General features: G+C 40.9%; 1 protein-coding gene across 5 annotated transcripts; it reads right to left on the bottom strand.

Annotated features, from left to right (window-relative positions):
* Positions 1 to 5,333: 5,333 nt before the first annotated feature.
* On the bottom strand, positions 5,334 to 13,249 carry LOC123490868. Of its 5 annotated transcripts, XR_006661078.1 has the most exons (7): positions 13,183 to 13,249; positions 10,911 to 10,938; positions 9,609 to 10,564; positions 9,288 to 9,455; positions 8,978 to 9,074; positions 7,610 to 7,771; positions 5,334 to 5,373 (listed from the first exon to the last, which is right to left on the bottom strand). XR_006661078.1 is itself a non-coding variant. In XM_045220713.1 (6 exons), exons 2-5 carry the CDS (start codon positions 10,921 to 10,923, stop codon positions 9,021 to 9,023), a joined length of 1,191 nt encoding a protein of 396 aa, XP_045076648.1. In that variant the 5' UTR covers positions 10,924 to 10,938; positions 13,183 to 13,249; the 3' UTR covers positions 7,140 to 7,771; positions 8,978 to 9,020. The 5 variants fall into 5 exon arrangements, 3 of the variants coding, with proteins under 3 accessions (XP_045076648.1, XP_045076649.1, XP_045076650.1); XR_006661079.1 differs by lacking the exon at positions 5,334 to 5,373 and having other exon boundaries at positions 7,140 to 7,771; positions 9,288 to 9,445; XM_045220713.1 differs by lacking the exon at positions 5,334 to 5,373 and having other exon boundaries at positions 7,140 to 7,771.
* Positions 13,250 to 17,796: the final 4,547 nt, after the last annotated feature.

Below are 17,796 nucleotides of genomic sequence, written 5' to 3'. Positions count from 1 at the left end.
GCTGCATCCTGTAGGCTTTAGCCACGGGTGGATTTGCGAGCAGTTTGCTTGGTTCTGATTTAAGGGTTTTTATAAAAATCGTACAAAAACCATACATCATAAATCATTTCATTTTCATACAATATTTGCATCCGCCACACCATACTCATATTTATTTATACTCCAGTATCCTCTCACCTTCCTCTTTCCACCACCCCCATCACTATTAACCAACCAACAACCCCATCATAATAAGAAAACATTATGCCATTTAGCAGACGCTGTACTTACTGTCATGCTTGCATACATTTTGTACGTGGGCAGCCTCGGGGACCGAACCCGCTTCCATGGGGTTACAAGCGCTACGCTCTACCCACTGGAGCAACATAGGACTACGAAAAAGAAAGAAAAATTCACATGATATATACCGACCCAACCATAATAATGAAATACTTATTTTCTAGGATAATTTGCAAATAAATTCATTAGAAATCCTACAATGTGATTTAAAGGATTTTTCTCATTTTGTCTGTCATAGTTGACGTGTACCTATGATGAAAATTACAGGTCTCTCATCTTTGTAAGTAGGAAAACTTGCACAATTGGTGGCTGACTAAATACTTTAAGTGACCCGTAGTTACAAGAGCTAGCCAAATCCCTCAGATTAGCCACGTAGCTTTGAATGGACTCACCCGGCCGTTGGTGTCTCTTCCGTAGCCGGTAGCGTCGCTCTTTCCCGGCGAAGTGGTTCCGTAGGAGGCTGACTGCGGCAGTGAATGTAGGAGCCGATCCAAGCGCTCTGAAAATCCTCTGTCCCTCTGTACCAAGGCAGTGAAGGAGAAGTGCTGTCCTCTGCTTGTCATAGCTTCGAGATAAGTGTTTAAACTTTCAAGCCAGTTACTCCACGGGACTGGAGGTGCGCCGCTCATGAGTCTCCAGGTCGCGGCCGGCTGCAACAGAGCCTGGATTCGAACCAGGATCTCTAGTGGCACAGTTAGCCTTAGACCACTGCGCCACTCAGGAGCTACAGCGGTAGGGGAGGGAATGGCCGGCAGGGAGGTAGCTCAGTTGGTAGAGCATGGCGTTTGCAACGCCAGGGTTATGGGTTTGATTCCCACGGGGGCCAGTATCAAAAAATAATAATAATAATGTATGCACTAACTGTAAGTCGCTCTGGATAAGAGCGTCTGCTAAATAATGTAAAATGTAAAGTGTTGTTCTGTCACAGTGGAGACACACACATACACAGTTTATGGGCTGCCTCATTCTAGTTCTGCCTGGTAAAAAAAAAGTATAAACGTTTGGAAATGTGTGTTACTTGTGCTTAGTTATTTATTATTATTATTTTATTTGATAAGTACTTGAATTAACCTGAATTATTTTAATTTAAGCTATTTTGTAATTAATTTTCATTTATTTAATTAATTGGATGAACTATAATTTGCCTAAAGATGATTATTTTGTATTTTTGTCTGTCTGATTGTTGTCTTGTGTAAAAAAATAAACTCAAGTAACTCAACAGTTACTCAGTACTTGAGTAGTTTTTTTCACCAAGTACTTTTTTACTCTTACTCAAGTAATTATTTGGATGACTACTTTTTACTTTTACTTGAGTCATATTATTCTGAAGTAGCAGTATTTTTACTTGAGTACAATTTTTGGCTACTCTACCCACCTCCCGCTAGAGAGACACATCCTCAACCTCTGACTCTGAATGCATTCAACCGTGCTGAATACAGAAACGCATGCGCGGAGCCTTCCTGATTTGGCCATGCGACTTTGACTATTGTAGATAATCCATTTGGATTGATGCCTTTTATTTCAACGCCTCAGGCAAGTGAAACGTGCAATACGTAGCTTTTAGACAGGTTAGTTAACAACATACATGGTGAGAAATGTAGATGTGCGCGTATATAATAATAATATGCCATTTAGCAGACGCTTTTATCCAAAGCGACTTACAGTCATGTGCGTATGGGTGGTCCCAGGGATGGAACCCACTACCCTGGCGTTACAAGCATTAAATTTACATTTTAGTCATTTAGCAGACGCTCTTATCCAGAGCGACTTACAGTTAGTGAATACATTTTTTTTATACTGGCCCCCGTGGGAATCAAAACCAAAACACTGGCGTTGCAAACGCCATGCTCTATCAACTGAGCTACATCCCTGCCGGCCATTCCCTCCCCTACCCTGGACGACACTGGGCCAATTGTGCGCCGCCCATGAGTCTCCCGGTCGCGGCGGCGGCGACAGAGCCTGGATTCGAACCAGGATCTCTAGTGGGACAGTTAGCACTGCGATGCAGTGCCTTAGACCACTGCGCCACTCAGTAGTAAGGCCATTCCCAAGCGCCATGCTCTACCAATTGAGCTACAGAGGACCACGTATAAATAGATCAATTGTGCCTTTTTGATGGAAATATTGAGGTGGGATTTTGGAGATCAGGTCATAATTTACGCGCGCTCTCTGCAAATAAGGCGGGCCAGCTGGATGTCCTAGGGCACGATATGCACCCTCTTTGCGTGGATGGCACACAGTTTGGTGTCCTCGAACAGACCGACCAGGTAAGCCTCGCTGGCCTCCTGCAGGGCCATCACGGCGGAGCTCTGGAAGCGCAGGTCGGTCTTGAAGAACACGGCGATTTTTCTCCCCAGGCGCTGGAAGGGCACATTGCGGTGGAGCAGCTCAGTGGAGCTTTGGTAACGACGGATCTCTCTGAGACACGGTGCCGGGCCTGTAACGGGGAGGCTCTCCTGCGCGCAGCCTTGGCGGCGAGCTGCATCCTGTAGGCTTTGCCACGGGTGGATTTGCGAGCGGTTTGCTTGGTTCTGGCCATGGCGCTAGCTTCCTTCTTAGACAGTCGGAGTATAGCCTCAAATGCCCATGTGAAATGTATAAAGCCGGCAGTGGCATCTGCTGATTGGACACCATCTCCCCACCACCCCGAATGGCCCGTTGCGGAGGCCTCCTCTGTCGGCTATCGGAAGGGATGCTTTGCTTCTTTTTTTTTTGACCGCACCCAAAACAGTACACTGCGCGCCCAAAACAATACACTGCGCGCCCAAAAAACACACTGTACGCCAAAAAACAATACAATTTGCGTGCGCCCACAATAATACACTGCGCGCCCAAAACAATAGAACACACGCAATAATAGTCGCCAAAGTCAAGAGTGAAATCTTGTGTTATAATTTAATGCTAGCCTGCTATGGCAAGCGAGGCCAATAGTACACTGCGCGGATGCAACTGCACAATGCGCGCAGGCAAGGGCACAATGTGCGCGCAACAGTACACTGCCGGCCCTTTATGCGCAATAATAGTCGCTGAAGTCAAGAGTGAAATCTTATGTTCTAATCTAATGCCAGACTGCTATGGCAAACGATGCCAATAGTCCACTGCGCGCAGGCATTAGGACACTGCCGCGCGATAATATTCGCCAAAGTCAAGAGTGAAATATTTTGTTCTAATCACCACATGTTCAATAATGGCATTTCCCCCCTTTATTCAAATTACAACCTCTCACTTTCAGTTATTTGAAATGAAATAATCTCTCAAATATCACTATATCTAAAACAAGCCATAGAAAGTTGGTTGCAATTTCAAGTAAATCATCCAGAAACGACAGAACAAACTCAAATACACTAATAGGAGAAAATATATATTTATTGATATTGTATGTTGTATAGCCTTACTTGTTGGTATCTCAGACGACCAGAACCTTAATAATAATCACCATACTTACTTCACATAGCACGGACATATAGTAGACTACTGACACTCACTCCCATGGAATGGGTATGGGGACTGGACACGCCGGGACCCAGACCCTACTGTTGTCGATCACACATATTAATGTCGTGTTCAGGGTGCTATCAGAGTTATCGGAAATACCTAGTTCCGACTGGGAAGTTTCACTTGAATGACCCTACAAGTAGGAATTACAAGTGAGAAATAGTAAAAAGTTGTTGCCAATCTTATTGGTTTAAGAATTGTTCCGACTTCAAAACCACTTGAACACAATCATGTGGGAGTTACAACTTCCCATTTTCCACGAAATGTGAAGTTGGCATAATACAGCATTCAAGTGCTAGTCGGTACTTGTAAACGGACATTTCTGACTTGCTAACTGGTTGAACGTGTTACAACAAGTATATAATATGATTGACATAACCATAATAGAAAGGCCTTGGAAGTGCCATAAGTGAAAGCCGAAATTTCATTATTTTACATTAACCTCTTTAACATGTATTAAATGAATTATGAAGAAAATTGTGTAATTTAGGCTCTACGAAATATGAAATGCATTATGAAGAAAATCGTGTACTGTTGCCTACACGAAAAAGGGGCCTTTCTGACCAAAAAGTGCACCAGTGTCCCAAAGTATTTAAGTATTAATCGAAATCAAGCATAGAAAACAGCGTTAACATTAATAAGGGTGGCAGGTAGCTTAGTGGGTAAGAGCGTTTGGCCAGTAACCGACAGGTCACTGGTTCTAATCCCCGGGCCGACTAGGTGAAAAATCTGTCGATGTGCCCTTAAGCAAGGCACTTAACCCTAAATTCTCCCGTAAGTCGCTCTGGATAAGAGCGTCTGCTAAATGACGTAAATGTAATAAAACAATTTTTCCCACGAATTAAGTTGCACGTAAATATGTGTATTTTCTCACTAATTATGTTAAGAAAATCTCAAACAGTACATAGGCATACAACTACAATGTTTGAAACATTATTAAATAAAGACAACATTTCTGTATATTCATAAAGAAAATAAAGAAAAATAGGCTATCCGTTTATGGTTGTTGTGTGTAGCCTACTGGTTAAATTGGTGTCTTTTCGCACAAATTAAGTAGCACATAAATTCGTGTCTTTTCACACAGAAACGCACGAAATCTGCTGAAATACATTACGCTACCTGTGGCTTTCTCGAGCACAGTTATATGTCAGACATTTGAGCGGTTAGGGATAACGGAAAGCAAACCCTGTATTGAGTCAATACTGTCATCGATTGGTAAACATAATCCTTAACGTAAATATCCCAGGTTAGTACACGGCACAGTGGTCTAAGGCACTGCATTGCAGTGCTAGCTGTGCCACTAGAGATCCTGGTTCGAATCCAGGCTCTGTCGTAGCCGGCCGCGACCGGGAGACCCACGGGCGGCACACAATTGGCCCAGCGTCGTCCAGGGTACGGGAGGGAATGGCCGGCAGGGGATGTAGTTCAGTTGGTAGAGCATGGCGTTTGCAACGCCAGGGTTGTGGGTTCGATAAAATAATGTATGTGCTAACTGTAAGTCGCTCTGGATAAGAGCGTCTGCTAAATGAAGTAAATGTAAACAACGATTTTCCTTACATGTTTTGCTAGGTCCTGCAGGACATCACCCCCTTCATCTTCCTGGAATAAAAAAACACACAAACATTCTTTCAATGTTGGGAACACATTTTACATGAAATTTAAATCAAGATGGATTACGAGATGCCCAGGCTGATGCGCAAAGGCAACTATTGCTTATATATTTGTAGTTCATATTAAATTTACTGATTAAGCCAACTCAAACATTTTCAGTTTATGCTACTCAGAATATTTATTCATCTTTCTCATTGCAATATCTCAAGAGAACTTAATAATTTAAAGCATGAAAATGAAACATAAATATCCTGAGTTAACTTAACATTTATTCGTTTTTTCAATCAATCTTCTGATTACCCATAACTCAAAAACATAGACTTGTTACAACTCAAAATATTTTACCACCAAACTTAAAATATTTGTGGCAACTGATTACTTTAAAAATAATAAGTACTCTTGACTTAAAGGTCAAACAAAAAACATCATCTATTCAGATGTTTAGTATAAACTTTCCTTGCCCAGTCTTTTAGCAAAAAAATATGAAATAAATAAACATAAATAAAAAATAACAATTAACAAGTCTACTTCTGGGCATTTTGTTTATACTTTAAGATGAACTATGTAATAGTAGAACATATTCAAACTCAGAAAAGCTAAAATTACATTAAGAAAATAACAGTTTATAAGCTATTTGTGATATAATGATAATACAACATTACCAGGAGGGCATCAGCAAGTCTTGGGTGGTGACCAAACATTTGTTTAGAAAGATTATTTGCCCACACCTGTGCCTTTTAGCACAAAATGAAACAATCTATTTAATAATAGTAATATAACAATAATAGTAATACAAATAATTAAGAATTAAAAAGAGAATTAAATAAAAAATCACAAAGGCACATTTTTGGCCATCTGGTTGTAAACTTGCAGTGCAGCAATGTATAAACAAATTGCTTGTAAATTCTTCACAACTAAAACTGCTAAAATTTCAAAACGGTACATTAACATGTACAAAGGCAGTGTTTAGCCTTCCTTTGGCTATCTGGTTCAAATCTAGCAACTTCAGGGTGCACTGTATAGTTTTAGAAAATTAATTCAAACTCAAAAAGCAAAATTAACAATATTAATAAGATAATAAACATTATTTTATCAATTTCCATAACTGAATAAACATCCCATCCTCAGAAGAAAATAAAGTCCCTATAACACTGTTTCCAACTAGAAAGGTTACTAAAGTAAAGTAGCCTGAAACTTTGAGGACAGTTTATTTATTTATGAAAATGTATCAATGAAGAGCTTTCCTTTCTGATAAAAATGTACTTCCCAAAGCTATATAGTACACCTTTTAAAAACAAAATGCCATAGTGTATAAATATGGAGGATATATTTATTCATAATTCAAATTGAAAGTCCAAAGAGAAAACGAAGCAAGATCAAATTAATAGTATTATTTTACTACGCTACTAGGAAAAATCATGCCATAATTAAATGTATGATGTAAAAGCTTAAAATGGAAATACTTCAATTAAAATCTAAAATATAATTGTTTTATTTTAGCCTTTCCCCTTTATAATTTTCAATTTGACATTTTACCTTTTTAATTTTACATTTTACATTTGACATTGACATTTTCAGATTCACCTTTTACATTTTGATTTAAGCTTTTCATTTAGAAGTGACAGGTGTCAATTTAAATGAGGAGGCATGGGTCTGAAACGACTTCCAGCTGACAGTTGAAGTTTTGTAATTTAAATTTGACATTTTAAATTTAATTATGGCATGATTTTTCCTAGTAGTGTAGTAAAATAATAATATTTTTTATTTGATCTCGCTTCGTTTTCCCTTTGGCCTTTCAATTTGAATTATGAATAAAAATATCCTCCATATATAAACACTTAATTCAACCCTGAATTTCAGTTTTAACAACAATAAAATGTACATTAAAACGTACAAAGACAGTGTGTACTTTGTGCCATTTGGCTGAAAACCAGTTGAGTAGAGCAGCAACTTTAACATAAACAGTTGAACAGTATTCAACATGGACCTGACATGACATATTCTCATTATGGATTATGCTCTAACAGAGTGAGCCATCAGAATCCACCACTCCTTTTTGGATCTTCAGTTACACATACAACATCAGCTCATTTTTAAGAGTCTGCAGCTTGGGTGACAGTTTAGAGTCATCAAGACCAAGCAAGATTTTCTGTGTGAACTCAAAAGTGTTTGTCAGTCCCTTGGGATAGCTGAGATGTAGTGCATAAATCAGGCCGAACATTACCAGGAAGGCATCAGCAAGCCTGGGGAGATTGACAACCACATCACCCTCTAGGACGACAGAGACTCTCACTGGGTGGTAGTGAACTGGGCTTGTGGCATCATCACTGACTGTTGTAAGGAGGACCACTGATGCATCCCACAGGTCTGGCTCATCCATATCATCCTTTAAAAAATGAAAAGGGAGAACATATACTAATCACATTTACTGAAACAATGGCTGTGGCAATTTTGATTACAGTTGGATGTAGGGGTGGAACGGTACATGTATTTGTATTGAACCGAAATGGTACGGGCGTCTCGGTACGGTACATGAATTTACACGGAGAATACACAGTATAAAAATAAATAAAACTTGAGTGCAAATTAATGAATGTAATGCGGAACTACTGTTAGACAAGCGGTTCTTTAGGGACACCTAATCTGTAGCCCTGCCCTTAGCTCTGAAGCTCCCGAGCCCCGCCTACATGTCGAGTCAGTCAGTCCAGTCCAAATGAAGAGTCCACATGAAACAAACTAGTCCCTTCCAAATACAACCAAACACGGACGTAGCTGTATCCCTTCTCGCCTCGACCACAAATGGCCTCCAGGCCCGTTTGATTCGCTGTTTGCTCCGCCGTTAGCTGTTAGCTCCGCCGTTAGCTGTTAGCTTCGCCGTTAGCGTGTGAAGCTAACACCAAAACTCGTCAACTGCTCTGTGTAACCAAAGCTGCTCTTTTAACATCCCTGCTCTGTGCATTCACATATGAGAGCAGCGCTTGTCTCCCATAGCACACTACTAGCTGATTGTCTTATTTTGTTTACAAGTTACAGATGGAGTCTGGAGATGATGCAGGGTACTTCTTGTTTACTGTTTACATCTTACTTTATACACTTCAAGCTGTTACAGCTAGCTCAGTGGACAGCCTGAGACATGCACAATAAAAAAATGTGCCTTCTGCATTTTTGTTTTGCTTTCCCCTCCATTGTACCAAACCGAACCGTGATGTCTGAACCGAGGTATGAACCGAACCGTGACTTCTGTGTACTGTTCCACCCCTAGTTGGATGTCATTTAAATAACAATAAATACACAAGTCTGAAAGACTCCTGTTCATTCTGCTGCGTTGTGCTCTCGTTGCTGAGAAAGTGAGATTACTTTTATGTGTTCCACTGTGAGGCTAATGACAGCTACTTGATTTTCTTTGCAGTTGATTTTTTTGATGCTGTAATGGGCTCAAAATGACACTCCACACTTATAAACATCTTGCCAGAGGTTTGTAGTTGAAACACTGGTACATATACATAAATTCTAGTGTGTTGGAAATGAAATGAAGATATGAATTTGTTAATTTACAGTACAATAGGCCTGATATCTCTTTACTGGGACTTACCACACATGTTCTGAAAAATCCAGAGACTTCCTCTAGTAGATAATCAGGAAGGGCATGGAGAACAGTGGTACGCCTTTGTGTGGACATCATGTAATTCCTAAGAAGATTAAAATAGTGTTGTGACAAGTTTACTTATCAAACCCAATTCCAAACAGTCCCAACTAATTATTAATTAATTAATTAATTGCCAATATCTGCACATAAATCCACTAATAACCTGCTGACTGGTGCAATTGTGGAATTAAAAAGCTTATTTGAAGCATTAAACTCCCAACATTACACTAAGACTACCTGTGAAATGTATAATCACCTGTGTATCATGGACTTTGAAAATGTTTGCCAAAGCATCTGCAGTCTTTTCAGTTTTGGAAGCTTTCTGTCTAAATAAGGCCATCAAACGAGGAGTGTGGCGATCAAGCTCGGCATAGAAAGTGTTAGGTAGGTTCTGGTTAGTTATCCGTTGGAACTCTACATATACCTCCATTGAGGAAAGGACAGTAACAGCAATTATTTATTTTAGGATGAATGAAATTAGGCAACATTACACACAATGTGACATACAGTAGCAAAGATAAAAACAGAAAAATAACCTACAAAATGAATTTATTTATTAAATTGATGATGATTTTACCTCAGACTGCATATGAAGAGCAGGCCAGAGGTCCATTAGCTCTTTCACCGGTGGGCAGGACATTACAATAGTCTGTCGTCGCAAGGCAAACGTGTTCTGCATCATCTTACTAATAAGGGGTAGGTTTCTCTCAGTCTTCTTTACTTCCTCGACAATAGCCTGCCTCAAAAGGTCAAGGCTTGAGGGATCCTCTCCTTGAGGAAAGTTAGGCAGAAAGTTGACCTCTGCACACTTAGGCCTTTTGATGTTGGAGTGTGAAGGTTCATTCTCAGGGTTTTTTCGGCTTCTTTTCCCAGCATTTACAGCGACCTCCTGACATCCAGCCCTTCTCATCTTGGTCCTGTAATTGCCCATTTTAAACTTGATGCTGTTTTTCCACCCATCCCATCCATTGTCAGATCCTGCTTCTATTAAACAGGGGTGTTTCCTCACAAGAGCTTCAGCCACCATTGCTATCTCTTTATCACTGGGGTAAGCCTTAAAACCATATATGGTAGATGCCAGTTTGTCTAAAATATTGTGCTTTTGGTCCCTTGACAACTGAAGAGGTCTCTCATTCTTTTCAAATTCAGCATTCCCATCTCTAAGTGTCAGCTCAACGTCAAATGCAAATGTGGGAATTTGTAAAGGACCTGGAGGCCATCTGCTCAGACGTTCTGGGGATGACACATCTGAAAGGGTATCAGTTGATGCAAGAGAACTGGAATCCTGTCTAACTGAAATATGAACACAGGCTTTTTGTGGTAACTCCTCGATGTCAACAAGGCAAGTGAGTTTTCCATCAAAGTCTGGATCTTTGTATTGCAAACTGAAGTCACAGTCCAATTCCAGTTGTTCTTTTAAAATCTCAATCACTGCATCAACAGAGGCTGGACGGGAGCTGAGTTTTAATTTTCTAACACGGTCTGCCTCGATGACACGAAGGATAATGTTTTGTGGGGCTTCAGCTGCCATCACTTTAATAAAAGAAGAGATTTGGAGGTTAACAACACATCAGCACACAGACATTATAGTGCATTTATAAGGCTTTCTAAATGTTTATAATCATTAATGACAACCTCCAACGGGGGGGTGAGGAGGCCGTGGCAGACATAATGAATGTATGGCAAAACAAACACTTCTTATGTTCTTGAGTATGATATCTTGACAGATGAGTACTCAGGGCACTAAGCGTCTGAAATGTGGACATGCAATCATCATGGAGGCATGAGAGCGGGCTCATTTTTGAAAAGTGGCTGTGCTGCAGTCTGCAGTGTTTAAATAAATATTTTCTAGTGGTAAAAGAAGCTGAACACAACTTACAGTGCCAAGTCATATTTGTTGCAGCAACCTGAAAACACACAAAAAAATATTATTTTACAGGACACCTGTCATGAAGTTTAAACCTCCATCAGAACTATCAAAAACTGCAGTCATATTCCTCATACTAAAAGTGTACAACAATATAGCTACACCAACATTGATTAAAACAAAGTAGATGTGTAAAATGCCTGTTAGACTATTCAAAACATTTTATTACACAAATAAGTCAAAGTTAGGTAACGTTGGGCTGGTAGCATCCATAAATTCTTATCGTAGCAATAACAAAAATATTAATACAAAAAAAGTAACCAGCTAATTCAACTTGCAGAGAATAGCTTTCAGTTAGCCTAAGTCACAACACGTGGAGTTAGCTTCTGCTTTCATTCACAACACTGACACAGCTCCAGCACAGATTTCAAGTTTTTATTGAGCAGAACATGATACCTTACTATCCACCGCTGCACGTTGGGCTCAACCAGTTTTTTACAACTACATTAGCCTAGCCATGTAGCCTACAGTGGGGAAAAAAGGTATTTAGTCAGCCACCAATTGTGCAAGTTCTCCCACTTAAAAAGATGAGAGAGGCCTGTAATTTTCATCATAGGTACATGTCAACTATGACAGACAAATTGAGGGAAAAAAATCAAGAAAATCACATTGTAGGATTTTTAATGAATTTATTTGCAAATGATGGTGGAAAATAAGTATTTGGTCACCTACAAACAAGCAAGATTTCTGGCTCTCACAGACCTGTAACTTCTTCTTTAAGAGGCTCCTCTGTCCTCCACTCGTTACCTGTATTAATGGCACCTGTTTGAACTTGTTATCAGTATAAAAGACACCTGTCCACAACCTCAAACAGTCACACTCCAAACTCCACTATGGCCAAGACCAAAGAGCTGTCAAAGGACACCAGAAACAAAATTGTAGACCTGCACCAGGCTGGGAAGACTGAATCTGCAATAGGTAAGCAGCTTGGTTTGAAGAAATCAACTGTGGGAGCAATTATTAGGAAATGGAAGACATACAAGACCACTGATAATCTCCCTTGATCTGGGGCTCCACGCAAGATCTCACCCCGTGGGGTCAAAATGATCACAAGAACGGTGAGCAAAATCCCAGAACCACACGGGGGGACCTAGTGAATGACCTGCAGAGAGCTGGGACCAAAGTAACAAAGCCTACTATCAGTAACACACTACGCCGCCAGGGACTCAAATCCTGCAGTGCAAGACGTGTCCCCCTGCTTAAGCCAGTACATGTCCAGGCCCGTCTGAAGTTTGCTAGAGCGCATTTGGATGATCCAGAAGAGTATTGGGAGAATGTCATATGGTCAGATGAAACCAAAATAGAACTTTTTGGTAAAAACTCAACTCGTCGTGTTTGGAGGACAAAGAATGCTGAGTTGCACCATACCTACTGTGAAGCATGGGGGTGGAAACATCATGCTTTGGGGCTGTTTTTCTGCAAAGGGACCAGGACGACTGATCCGTGTAAAGGAAAGAATGAATGGGGCCATGTATCGTGAGATTTTGAGTGAAAACCTCCTTCCATCAGCAAGGGCATTGAAGATGAAACGTGGCTGGGTCTTTTAGCATGACAATGATCCCAAACACACCGCCCGGGCAACGAAGGAGTGGCTTCGTAAGAAGCATTTCAAGGTCCTGGAGTGGCCTAGCCAGTCTCCAGATCTCAACTCCATAGAAAATCTTTGGAGGGAGTTGAAAGTCCGTGTTGCCCAGCGACAGCCCCAAAACATCACTACTCTAGAGGAGATCTGCATGGAGGAACGGGCCAAAATACCAGCAACAGTGTGTGAAAACCTTGTGAAGACTTACAGAAAACGTTTGACCTGTGTCATTGCCAACAAAGGGTATATAACAAAGTATTGAGAAACCTTTGTTATTGACCAAATACTTATTTTCCACCATAATTTGCAAATAAATTCATTAAAAATCCTACAATGTGATTTTCTGGATTTTTTTTTCTCATTTTGTCTGTCATAGTTGACGTGTACCTATGATGAAAATTACAGGCCTCTCTCATCTTTTTAAGTGGGAGAACTTGCACATTTGGTGGCTGACTAAATACTTTTTTTCCCCACTGTATACAGCTAGCTAACTGGCGGAATGACTTTGCATGTTAGCTTGCTAACCTAACAGATAACCGATTTACATTGCTAACGTGACTCACTTTGTCCGTCTTAAAAACACGTTGAACCTCCAGAAACAAACATACAAACATTCAAGCAAGTTTTATGTTGACTACTTACATTCACAACTCATTTGTGCAGAGCTGAGTGTTACCCTCCGGTCTCCTGCCCTTCTCCTCGGCTCCGGTCTGCTGCCTGAAGAGGAAGTGCACGCAAATACTACAAAATAAAATATGTGAGCGCATATATGTAATTTATTAACTAGCCAACCTTGTAACAAGCAAACTATTAACAATTAATTATTTATAAAACTTATATACACATGTGTGTGTGTGTGTGTGTGTGTGTGATATTTTATATATATACAAATCTATCTGATGCAATTGATTTATTCTCAATTCGTTCTTGATTTGATTCATTTGTTCTTTCTAAATAAGACATAAATTCATGTTTAATCCATATAGTTTTAAGTTAAAAAAATATATATTAAGTAGCAGTTACATAAAAATGAAAAATGTTCATATTATTATTATAAGTTCAATAAACTCAAAAAGAAGAAAATTGCTACTGGCACTCAACATTTTTAAGTAAGTACAACTTTTAAGAACATTTTAAGTTTACACTACGTATTACAATTCATTATTTTGAACATTCGGGTTTACAGTGTAGTAGACTACTGACACTCACTCGTATGGAATGGGTATGGGGACTACATTATGCTACCTGTGGCTTTCTCATGCACGGTTATACGTCAGACATTTAAACGGCTAGGGATAGCGGAAAGTAAACCCCGTATTGAGTCAATACTGACATCTATTGGTAAACATAATCCTTAACATAAATATCCCAGGTTAGTACACAACGATTTTCCTTACATGTTGTGCTAGGTCCTGCAGGACATCACCCCCTTCATCTTCCTGTAAAAAAAAAAAACACAAACACAAACAATCTTTCAATGTTGGGAACAAATGTTACATGAACATTTAAATCAAGCTGGATTACAAGATGCCCTTATTTTTTAAAATCAGAATGTAGTGAACAGGCTGATGCGCAAAGGCAACTACGCTGAGCGTGTGGGCGCTGTCGCACCAGTCTACCTGGCCGCCGTGCTTGAATACCTGACTGCTGAGACCCTGGAGTTGGCCGGAGACACTGCCTGTGCAAACAAGAAGACTCACATCATCCCCTGTCACCTGCAGCTGGCCTTCCGTAATGACGAGGACCCAACATCTGGGCGGTGCTACTCCCCAAGAAGACAGAGAATGCCGTCAAAGCCAAGTAAATTCGCTACTGCGGCATCAACTTGACTACTCAACCCCCAAAGGCTATTTTAAGTGCCAACCAATTGAGTGGGTGTATACACAAAGAACCAGACACCTGGATAGTTCCCGTTGAGGTTCCCCCGGAAGAGAAATGGTTTCTGACTGCAACAGTGAGTCCTACAACATCTTAATTATATCAACCCCCTCTCCACTAAGCACCCCAGTTATTTTAGGGACACATATCACTTCTTATAAAATATCAAACACATAGCTGTTCCCTCCCAAACATATACACATATATACAGTATCTCACAAAAGTGAGTACACCCCTCACATTTTTGTAAATATTTGAGTATATCTTTTCATGTGACAACACTGAAGAAATGACACTTTGCTACATTGTAGAGTAGTGAATGTACAGCTTGTATAACAGTGTATATTTGCTGTCCCCTCAAAATAACTCAACACACAGCCATTAATGTCTAAACCGCTGGCAACAAAAGTGTGTACACCCCTAAGTGAAAATGTTCACTCGTTAGTGTTACAAGGTCTCAGTTGTGAATGGGGAGCAGGTGTGTTAAAATTTGGTGTCATCGCTCTCACATTCCCTCATACTGGTCACTGGAAGTTCAACATGGCACCTCATGGCAAAAAACTCTGAGGATCTGAAAAAAAGAATTGTTCCTCTACATAAAGATGGCCTGGGCTATAAGAAGATTGCCAAGACCCTGAAACTGAGCTGCAGCACGGTGGCCAAGACCATACAGCGGTTTAACAGGACAGGTTCCACTCAGAACAGGCCTCGCCATGGTCGACCAAAGAAGTTGAGTGAACGTGCTCAGCGTCATATCCAGAGGTTGTCTTTGGGAAATAGACGTATGAGTGCTGCCAGCATTGCTGCAGCGGTTGAAGGGTGGGGGTCAGCCTGTCAGTGCTCAGACCATACACTGCACCAAATTGGTCTGCATGGCTGTCGTCCCAGAAGGAAGCCTCTTCTAAAGATGATGCACAAGAAAGACCGCAAACAGTTTGCTGAAGACAAGCAGACTAAGGACAAGGATTACTGGAACCATGTCCTGTGGTCTGATGAGACCAAGATAAACTTATTTGGTTCAGATGGTGTCAAGCGTGTGTGGCGGCAACCAGGTGAGGAGTACAAAGACAAGTGTCTTGCCTACAGTCAAACATGGTGGTGGGAGTGTCATGGTCTGGGGCTGCATGAGTACTGGGGAGCTACAGTTCATTGAGGGAACCATTAATGCCAACATGTACTGTGACATACTGAAGCAGAGCATGATCTCCTTCCTTCGGAGACTGAGCCGCAGGGCAGTATTCCAACATGATAACGACCCCAAACACACCTCAAAGACGACCACTGCCTTGCTAAAGAAGCTGAGGGTAAAGGTGATGGACTGGCCAAGCATGTCTCCAGACCTAAACCCTATTGAGTATCTGTGGGGCATCCTCAAACGGAAGGTGAAGGAGTGCAAGGTCTCTAACATCCACCAGCTCCGTGATGTCGTCATGGCGGAGTGGAAGAGGACTCCAGTGGCAACCTGTGAAGCTCTGGTGAACTCCATGCCCAAGAGGGTTAAGGCAGTGCTGGAAAATGATGGTGGCCACACAAAATATTGACACTTTGGGCCCAATTTGGACATTTTCACTTAGGGGTGTACTCACTTTTGTTGCCAGCGATTTAGACATTAATGGCTGTGTGTTGTGTTATTTTGAGGGGACAGCAAATTTACACTGTTATACAAGCTGTACACTCACTACTTTACATTTTAGCAAAGTGTCATTTCTTCAGTGATGTCACATGAAAAGATATACTCAAATATTTACAAAAATGTGAGGGGTGTACTCACTTTTGTGAGATACTGTGTGTGTGTGTGTGTGTATATATATATATACAGTTGGGAAAAAAAGTATTTAGTCAGCCACCAATTGTGCTTGTTCTCCCACTTAAAAAGATGAGAGGCCTGTCATTTTCATCATAGGTCAACTATGACAGACAAATTGAGAAAATAAAATCCAGAAAATCACATTGTAGGATTTTTAATGAATTTATTTGCAAATTATGGTGGAAAATAAGTATTTGGTCACCTACAAACAAGCAAGATTTCTGGCTCTCACAGACCTGTAACAACTTCTTTAAGAGGCTCCTCTGTCCTCCACTCGTTACCTGTATTAATGGCACCTGTTTGAACTTGTTATCAGTATAAAGACACCTGTCCACAACCTCAAACAGTCACACTCCAAACTCCACTATGGTCAAGACCAAAGAGCTGTCAAAGGACACCAGAAACAAAATTGTAGACCTGCACCAGGCTGGGAAGACTGAATCTGCAATAGGTAAGCAGCTTGGTTTGAAGAAATCAACTGTGGGAGCAATTATTAGGAAATGGAAGACATACAAGACCACTGATAATCTCCCTTGATCTGGGGCTCCACGCAAGATCTCACCCCGTGGGGTCAAAATGATCACAAGAACGGTGAGCAAAAATCCCAGAACCACACCTGCAGAGAGCTGGGACCAAAGTAACAAAGCCTACCATCAGTAACACACTACTCCGCCAGGGACTCAAATCCTGCGTTGCCAGACGTGTCCCCCTGCTTAAGCCAGTACATGTCCAGGCCCGTCTGAAGTTTGCTAGAGTGCATTTGGATGATCCAGAAGAGGATTGGGAGAATGTCATATGGTCAAATGAAACCAAAATATAACTTTTTGATAAAAACTCAACTCATCGTGTTTGGAGGACAAAGAATACTGAGTTGCATCCAAAGAACACCATACCTACTGTGAAGCATGGGGGTGGAAACTTCATGCTTTGGGGCTGTTTTTCTGCAAAGGGACCAGGACGACTGATCCGTGTAAAGGAAAGAATGAATGGGGCCATGTATCGTGAGATTTTGAGTGAAAACCTCCTTCCATCAGCAAGGGCATTGAAGATGAAACGTGGCTGGGTCTTTTAGCATGACAATGATCCCAAACACACCGCCCGGCAACGATGAGTGGCTTCGTAAGAAGCATTTCAAGGTCCTGGAGTGGCCTAGCCAGTCTCCAGATCTCAACCCCATAGAAAATCTTTGGAGGAGTTGAAAGTCCGTGTTGCCCAGCGACAGCCCCAAAACATCACTGCTCTAGAGGAGATCTGCATGGAGGGAATGGGCCAAAATACCAGCAACAGTGTCTGAAAACCTTGTGAAGACTTACAGAAAACGTTTGACCTGTGTCATTGCCAACAAAGGGTATATAACAAAGTATTGAGAAACTTTTGTTATTGACCAAATACTTATTTTCCACCATAATTTGCAAATAAATTCATTAAAAATCCTACAATGAGATTTTCTGGAGAAAAAAAAATCTCATTTTGTCTGTCATAGTTGACATGTACCTATGATGAAAATTACAGGCCTCTGTCATCATTTTAAGTGGGAGAACTTGCACAATTGGTGGCTGACTAAATACTTT

Source organism: Coregonus clupeaformis, unplaced genomic scaffold (genome assembly GCF_020615455.1).
Source record: "Coregonus clupeaformis isolate EN_2021a unplaced genomic scaffold, ASM2061545v1 scaf5190, whole genome shotgun sequence".
In the NCBI taxonomy this organism is placed as follows: Eukaryota; Metazoa; Chordata; class Actinopteri; order Salmoniformes; family Salmonidae; genus Coregonus; species Coregonus clupeaformis.
This window is presented reverse-complemented; position numbering and strand designations above follow the sequence as displayed.